Source organism: Poecilia reticulata, unplaced genomic scaffold (assembly GCF_000633615.1).
Source record: "Poecilia reticulata strain Guanapo unplaced genomic scaffold, Guppy_female_1.0+MT scaffold_145, whole genome shotgun sequence".
Taxonomy (NCBI): domain Eukaryota; kingdom Metazoa; phylum Chordata; class Actinopteri; order Cyprinodontiformes; family Poeciliidae; genus Poecilia; species Poecilia reticulata.
In genome coordinates, this window is record NW_007615015.1 from 1,197,148 (window position 1) to 1,205,994 (window position 8,847).

Genomic DNA, 8,847 nt, shown 5'->3' on the forward strand with positions numbered 1-8,847 from the left:
GCTTGGGTGTCATCAGGGTTTATTGTTTTGTTGTTTTCCTTGTGTTTCTTCTTTGTTGTGTCTTTCGGTTATATTCATAGAAAATCACTGTTATTATAAATATTATTATTATTGAATATCTTCCTAAATATATGCAAGAATATACACTTGAATACAATAACTTGAACGTACTTTTTGTCTGATGGTGTTTTATTCACACACACGGGCTCCATAGCCGAACCTATCTGAGTGCCTGTTATTAGAATTGGCCGTAGTCAGGCGCCTAGCCTTAATTAGCGTTACATATGCATGTGATTGTGAAATCAGATCTGAATTAATTTGCCACTTTACATTCTAGAGGGGGACAGTTTTCACCAGCATCACATCACTAACCTGTAAAGATGAACAGCGTCAGTGAAAAAAAAGAACGACCACCATCAACTTCTTCCCCAAACTGTCTGTAGAGCAAGGGGGGCGGGGCTCCTCACTTTAGGCTTCCTGGTGAAACGCTGTCCAAATTTTGGTTCCCTTTTTTCTTTTGATTTAAAAGGGTATTTTGGTCAATTTATCCCTCCCCCCCCCCAAAAAAAAAACAAAACAAAACAAAACAAAAAAAAACCACATATGTAATAAATTGCAATACTAATAATTTATGTGGTGTCTTATATTCTTACACAGATTTTCTTGACTATCAACAGGTGATGATTAAGTTCTCCCACCTTATGGTGTATCACGTACCCAGCTGAAATCAATTTAATCTACTACTAAAAATAATACAAAAAAATGTAGCATAGAAGTATTAGTTTAAAAACCATCAAATAAACTGACTTACAAAAATACAGTTAACCAAATACACCCGGCCCTTAAAAGCAACACTGACTTTCCTACCTGGTCATCTCTGCTGGTCTCTCCATCCTTATGTTCTGATCCTCTCTAGCAGCTGGAGGAAGCACTCTGTTCAGTAATACATACAAGCCTGTCCTGCTTCAGCTGCACTCTGCTGGTCATACTAGAATGGGGAATTAGGAGAACACCAATTTAATTTCACAACATAACACAGCAAAAGGCATATTGCATCTAATTCAAAATAAAACTAAATGAAAGACACATACACACTAATTAACACACAGAAAAGAAGACAGACATTATGTGAATATCCTCATTCAGATCTACCAGCTTGGATTTTCATTTTGCATCTGAAAGAAATTATATATAAGAGTTATATTGCCTCCCCTCATCACTTCACTGATTATGTGCTTGGTAAATAAAATGTAGTCACTTGACAACTGTTCAATACATATTTCCTCCAGATACATTTGGTATTTTCCACGCTTAATGCAACTCGATAAAGGTGCACTGGTTAACGAATTCAACATAAAGACAGGTGAATATTAGACAAGCCTAGTTTATGCACTTTACCATTATGCTAACATTAGGTAGCATGATATGCTGACGGAGACCGCAGCAGCTTGTGATTGTCGTCATAAGTTGTGCAAGATTTCTTTTTTGAAAAAAGGCTGGACAGTTTAGTAGCTGTTAACAGTGTAATTTTRTGAAGATGACTTACCATTCACATTTTGTTCTGTCACCAAAGCGAAGCAGAAAGCCCTGCGGTTTGGGACAGAGTTCTGAGATAGCAGGGAGTCAGAGGCACCCGCTTTAGTCAGCGCTAACCAATAGGAATGTGTCTTACATTATGAAACAAATTTAATGTCAAAGAATCGCAAGCAAAACTCGTTGACTTTGACCAAAACAAAGGGAGTGTCAAACAAAACTGAGAATCTTAAGTTTATGCAAATACATTTTTCACTTCAAACAAAAATGAGTGATTTTAATTACAAAAATAGCTTTTTAAACATTGTTTTGGTTTAAAAAAATTTTTGCAAATCCAATATTTTTGATCGCAATTTTATTTATTTATTTATTTATTTTTTGACATATCTTTTTATTGAATAATTGTGAAACAAGTTTAACTCCATATTATATTATGGAGTTATGGAATAACCTCTGCAGAGGTGAAGCAGAGTGTATTCACCTCTGCTTCTTAGCCTCCATGGAACAACATTTTTCTTACTCCTTAGTGCAAACAAGTAGTTCGCCGTCAGCCAGTACGGGACCATACATGAGATCAAGGGGGAAAACTGTAACTCGTATTCTTTACATACCTTACAGTTGCAGGTCTGTTTCCTCCTATATGACCTCACTTCCTCTTCCTCCTCTCCAGAGAGACTGCTGCATAACTTTTTCCAAAAAATTCTAATTATACTAAAAATACATGAGGCAGAACATTATTTCAGTGCTGTCGTTTCTTTATTCATTTTTTGCCATTTATGTCCGTYAACCATTTGCTTTGTGTTCTTAAGTGAGTTTATTCTTAAATATTGCCACTGTTCTAATCTCCATAGCCTTAGCGGCTAATTTTAACCTGCTGCTCAGTCTTAAAGTTTCAGCCCTCATTCCCAGCCCAAGCTAAAAGCATAGATAAAACTTCAATCATTTTCGTAATTTATTTTTACAGAGTTGGTGGCAATGATGCACAAAGTGTAACAGAAGTGGGTTGTTCTGTTATCTAATTATAAATCCGTCTGTAGATTTTTCTGTCTCTTCTACCCTAGTTGGTAGTGGTAGGACCCTGTCTTTACCTTTGGTTTCTCAGTGCTAGCATCACTCACACTGGTACTGCCAACATGGTTTCGAGTTTTCTGCTTCCAGCATAAGTAGCTGATGACGATTAAACACAGCACACAAACAAAAGCTAAAATGAAGGAAAATAGAGCCTGAATCCAGTTTACCCCACCCAGTGAAATCTTAACGTTGTACTGGATCACCGCCTTCCTGTGCTCTCTGCCTTTAACTACTTCCACTGTCTCACAGGTGTAAAGGCCTACATCAGCAGAGGAAGGTGTTAAAACGAGTCCCTGGCTGAGCAGAATGTGTCGGGGACCGGGCTCAAGGATGTGACCAGAGAAGCTCCAGCTGATGGGGAGATTGGTATCAGGGGAGCAGGGGAGGAACTGTGCGATGTCAACTGTGAGGTGGATGTCAGTAATCTGCTTTGACACTGTAGGAGAAGAAAAACAGCCATAAAAATTCTCCTACTACTCTCCTCGCTAAGGCAAATGTGTGTAAAGAGCTTTATGTGGSGAATACTTGCAWTTAAARCTTGGGCAAATTCCAACATYACCATCWRYGAKGTTCTGGAWCCTGCCACAAATAAATGAAATTCTCTGATTATAAACGTAGCACACAGTGAACATGTCTTAGTTAGTGTGACATACATGGAGGACTTTGAAGCACCAGCAACAGCAGCACACAGGCCTCTGAGAYGGTCCCAGCCGCAGTATGGATCTCTGGCTAAAAGGCAGTCATCACAAGATGTGTAGCGGCTGCAGTCCCTCAAACTGAGCTGAGCAACAGCAGTTCTAGTTGCGCTGTACAGCTGACCCTGCAGATCATCAGAGTTCAAAGGTTATCTCCAGGTCCAGTTAGTCTACAGACATGTAGCTGTAACCTACGCTTCTAGAGGAGAGCTGGAGGAAGCGAATGGGCTGAGGATCCTGAAACAGCTGCAACTCCTCAATGATTCGCCCTCCATCATTATCAGACCACACCACCTTCTGCAGCCAACCAGAGTCTAGAGGATCAAACCAGAGGTTAACTCTGGTTTCTACAAGGTAACATTTGCAAAATGAAACAGCCGACAAACTAACAGCAATGTTTTGGTTCATTTAGCCAGTCAGTAAAAGAAAATAGAGGTTCATTTTTAAAATAATTTTTACCCCCTGATTCATTCATTTGTAAATATCACAGTTAAAAACTAACACAGCTTCTGTCATATTGAATGTGGCATCTCTGCCAGTAAGCTAATACAATGGACCGAATTTCAGAAAGTGCCGTTTTACAAAGTATTTTAAGTTAATACCCGTCATTGACACATTTTCTCACAGACATTAATATATACTGCTCAAAAAAAATAAAGGGAACACTTAAACAACACAATATAACGCCAAGTAAATCAAACTTCTGTGAAATCAAACTGTCCACTTAGGAAGCAACACTGATTGACCCGACGAGGGTCCTTGTTGTCAATCAGTGTTGCTTCCTAAGTGGACAGTTTGATTTCACAAAAGTTTGATTTACTTGAAGTTATATTGTGTTGTTTAAGTGTTCCCTTTATTTTTTTGAGCAGTGTATTTAGTAATCAAAGAAATGACTAAAGACAGAGTTTCAAACTTTTGATGTGATTATTTAATTGTTTTGGGGCATTTCTGAATAAAGAGCACAATGTTTTTATTTGATAGAAATTATTTTGATCAYTTTTATAATGACATTGATGAACAGACACTTTTACAGTGTTTTATTAAACAGATTTACATAATTCCATAATTTAATGTACATTGAACGTTTCAAGACAAGAAAATTTATTTTCTTGTATTTATTTTTTATACATTATTGAGAAATGACTTCTTTTGATTTATAAATCAGTCGTCAAACATTAAACTACATATTTTTCTTACTTTTTCCAGAGAAAAAAATATTACAGTATACATCAACTCTGCTATTGACAGCAAAGAATGAAAATAATTCAGAGTAAATTATTTTTATTTCATTACATAAGCTGTATTAATAAATTAATACTTAAGATTGAGATATTTAAAACAAAAAGTGAAATAATAAAATATTTATTTAATATACTGGGAACACTGGTCCTCTCCTCGGGCTGCCACCTTATCATGGTGGAGGGGTTTGAGTGTCCCAATGATCCTAGGAGCTATGCTGTCTGGAGCTTTATGCCCCTGGTAGGGTCACGCAAAGAAGACAGGACCTAGGTGAGGAACCAGACAAAGCGCAGATCCAAGATGCACAACAATCTTGGATCTAGTGTTCCCTCGCAGGACGCGGGTCACCGGGACCCCACTCTAGAGCCAGGCCTGGAGGTGGGGCACGATGGTGAGCGCCTGGTGGCCGGGCTTTTACCCATGGAGCCCGGCCGGGCACAGCCCGAAGAGGAGACGTGGGTCCCCCTTCCAATGGGTTCACCACCTGTCGGAGGGGCCAAAGGGGTCGGGTGCAGTGTGTAACGGGCCGCAGCCAAAGGGAGGGGACCCTGGTGGTCTGATCCTCGGCTGCAGAAGCTGGCTCTTGGGACGTGGAACGTCACCTCTCTGGTGGGGATGGAACCGGAGCTAGTGTGCGAGACTGAGAGGTTCCGGTTAGAAATAGTTGGCCTCATCTCGACACATGGCTCTCGTTCTGGAACTGTCTCCTTGAGAGGGGCTGGACGTAATTAAACTCTGGAGTTGCCCACGTTGGGAGGCGCCGGGCTGGAGTGGGTATACTTGTTGCCCCCCATCTCGGCGCCTGTGCGTTCGGGATTACCCCGGTGAATGACAGGGTAGCCTCCCTCCGCCTACGGGTGAGTGGACGGGTTCTGACTGTTGTCTGTGCTTACGGGCCAAACAGCAGTTCAGATTACCCACTGTTCTTGGAGTCCTTAGAGGGGGTACTAGAGAGTGCCCCTCCTGTGGACTCCCTTGTTCTACTGGGCAACTTCAACGCTCACGTGGGCAATGACAGTGAGACCTGGAGGGGCGTGGTTGGGAGGAATGGCACCCCCAATCTGAACTCGAGTGGTGTTTTGTTGTTGAACTTCTGTGCTCGTCATGGATTGTCCATCACGAACACCATGTTCAGGCATAAGGGCGTCCGTATGTGACCTTGGCATCAGGACACCCTAGGCCGCAGTTCGATGATCGATTTTGTCATCGTTTCATCGGATCTGCSGCCATATGTCTTGGACACTCGGGTGAAGAGAGGTGCGGAGCTGTCCACTGACCACTACCTGGTGRYGAGTTGGCTCCGGTGGTGGGGGAGGAAGCCGGTCAGACCTGGCAGGCCCAAACGTGTAGTGAGGGTCTGCTGGGAACGTCTGGCGGAGTCCCCTGTGAGAMGGAGCTTTAACTCCCATCTCTGGCAGAACTTCGAACATGTTCCGGGGGGAGGTTGGGGACATTGGTCTGAGTGGACCATGTTTTGTGCCTCCATTGCCGAGGTGGCTTTTCGGAGCTACGGCCTCAAGGTTGTTGGTGCCTGTTGCGGCGGCAACCGTTGAACTTCTTGGACACTTTCGGTGAGGGATGCTGTCTAGCTGAAGAAGGAATCCTATGGGGCCTTTTTGACCTGTTGGACTCCAGAAGCAGCTGATGGGTACCGGCGGGCGAAGCGGCATGCGGCTCGGGTGGTCGCTGAGGCAAAAACTCGGGCGTGGGAGGAGTTTGGAGAGGCCATGGAGAAAGACCTCCGTATGGCTTCGAGGCGATTCTGGTCCACCATCCGGCGTCTCAGGAGGGGGAAGCAGTGCAGCACCAGCACTGTTTATAGTGGGGATGGTGTGCTGCTGACTTCAACTTGGGACGTTGTGGGCCGGTGGACGGAATACTTCGAAGACCTCCTCAATCCCACCAACATGCCTTCTGTTGAGGAAGCTGAGCCTGGGGAATCTGGGTGGGGCTCTCCAGTCTCTGGGGACGAGGTCGCCGAGGTGGTCAAAAAGCTCCTTGGTGACAGGGCCCCGGGGGTGGATGAGATCCGCCCAGAGTTCCTTAAGGCTCTGGATGTTGTAGCGTTGTGTTGGCTCACGCGACTCTGCAATATCACATGGATATCGGGGGCAGTTCCCCTGGATTGGCAGATTGGCGTGTTGGTGGCCCTGTTTAAAAAGGGGGGCCGGAGGGTGTGCTCCAATTATAGGGGAGTCACGCTCTTCAGCCTCCCTTGTAAGGTCTATTCAGGGGTCCTGGAGAGGAGGGTCCGTCGGATAGTCAAACCTAGGATTCAGGAAGAGCAGTGTGGTTTTTTCGTCCTGGTCGTGGAACACTGACCAGGACGACTGGTCAGTGTTCCACTGGGGCCCACCTGTTCTGCTTCAAGTGGAGGAGTTTAAGTATCTGGGGATCTTGTTCACGTATGAGGGAAGAAGAGAGCGGGAGATCGACAGGCGGATTGGGGCAGCATCTGTCGTGAAGCAGGCGCTGTACCGGTCCGTCGTGCTACAGAGAGAGCTGAATCAAAAAGCGAAGCTCTCGATTTACCGGGTGATCTATGTTCCCACCCTCATCTATGGTCATGAGCTTTGGGTCATGACCGAAAGAATAAGATCCCGGATACAACTGGCCGAAATGGGATTCCTCCGCAGGGTGGCTGGGCTCTCCCTTAGAGAGAGAAGCTCGGTCATCCGGGAGGGACTCAGAGTAGAGCCGCTGCTCCTCCACGTCGAGAGGAGCCAGTTGAGGTGGCTCGGGCATCTGGTCAGGATGCCTCCTGGACGCCTCCCTGGTGAGGTGTTCCGGGCACGTCCCACCGGGAGGAGGCCTCGGGGAAGACCCAGGACACGCTGGAAGGACTATGTCTCTCGGCTGGCCTGGGAACGCCTTGGGATTCCCCCAAAGGAGCTGGAAGAATTGGCCGGGGAGAGGGAAGTCTGGGCCTCCCTTCTGAAGCTGCTGCCCCCGCGACCCGACCCCGGATAACCGGCAGAAAACCGACCGACCGTCAAAAGGCATGCATAGTTTGTCTGAAAAATAAGAAATCCCGTGGTTGTAATAGAACCAAATTATTTAGTTTGCTAACTGAATACAGTATTTAGCTTGGTAACTAAATACTTAGGATTAAACAAAATATTTTAATTGGAGTTCAATGTTTAATTGGTAAGCAAAATATTTAGCCTGCTAATTAAGCTTGGGCCAGTTCCCAGGCCAGCTGAGGAACATCGTCCCTCCAGCGTGTCCTGGGTCTTCCCCTCCTCTAATATGCTTATATGTTGGCATATTAGCGTCTTGATACCTAAAATAAATTGATATTTCCATAGTGAATGCTCGATTATTTGCAGCAAATGGCGCATCTGCAGCCATGAAAACTACTTAGAATATCATTATGTGAAAATCCCAGCTCTTCTGGGCTCAACATCAATTCCATTTAGGGATGATCTGGGCATTAAATATATTATTTAACTGATTAATATTTGAATWTCAAAAGGTGCTTTATAGGTTTTTATTTATTTATTTTTACAGAAATTGAACCAGATGAGGCTAAAACTGCCAACAGAGGAGTTGTGTCTTGAACAGATTGCAGACAAGGTTTTTTTTTATTTAAACACAAAATAAGTTTATTTTAGTAGTTTCTTCTTAATTAGTACTCGTTATTTTAACAAATTGGCTTTTAGAGTCTGCAGACTCCAGTTGGCAATAAATACATTAATAAATCAAGTGATTATTTTAATAATCGATTAATTCAATGAATAGTTTCAGCAATAGTTACAAGCATGGATAACCACACATTAATCATTTTAGTCATTTATTTTTGTATTGAGTTGCATGCAATGCTGCACAAAGTTAAACAGAAGTGGGTTGTTCTATTATCACACTATAAATCTCATGCTTTGGCATCCGTCCCTCCCACTTTGRTTGCTAGGTCTTCTCCAGTGCCACTCTTATCGATGCCAATCTTAATAGTGCCAGCAACTTTTTGAGTTTTCTGCTTCCAGCAYACATAGATGATGAGCAATCTATGTATTGCTMATCAGACTATTGGTTTGATGATTCCAGTTTACCCCAATAGTCTGATAACCACACAGACAGAAGCTAAAATGTAGGTAACTATAGTCTGATTCCAGTTTAGCCCAATAGTCTGATAACCGCTTACCACAAAACTCTGATTCCAGTTCGCCCCATTAGCCTGAATCCAGTTTACCCCACCCTCTGAAATCTTAACATGATACTGGATCACCGCCTTCCTGTGCTCTCTGCCTTTAACTACTTCCACTGTCTCACAGGTGTAAAGGCCTTTATCAGCAGAGGAAGGTGTTAAAAC

General features: G+C 43.6%; 1 protein-coding gene and 1 long non-coding RNA gene across 2 annotated transcripts in view; both read right to left on the bottom strand.

The window, feature by feature from the left end:
* Positions 1-539, bottom strand: part of LOC103459969 (uncharacterized) — a 2,847-nt gene extending 2,308 nt beyond the window's left edge. The window contains exon 1 of the long non-coding RNA XR_532836.1: positions 283-539. This is a non-coding gene — a long non-coding RNA (uncharacterized LOC103459969). The remainder of the gene's footprint in view (positions 1-282) is intronic.
* A 1,928-nt stretch (positions 540-2,467) lies between these two features.
* Positions 2,468-8,847, bottom strand: part of LOC103459977 (semaphorin-4E-like) — a 29,188-nt gene continuing 22,808 nt past the window's right edge. The window contains exons 13-16 of the mRNA XM_017303032.1: positions 3,495-3,613; positions 3,258-3,424; positions 3,134-3,183; positions 2,468-3,040 (exon numbers count right to left, since the gene is read on the bottom strand). Coding sequence (XP_017158521.1) covers positions 2,586-3,040; positions 3,134-3,183; positions 3,258-3,424; positions 3,495-3,613 — 791 coding nt within the window. The 3' untranslated portion in view covers positions 2,468-2,585. The remainder of the gene's footprint in view (positions 3,041-3,133; positions 3,184-3,257; positions 3,425-3,494; positions 3,614-8,847) is intronic.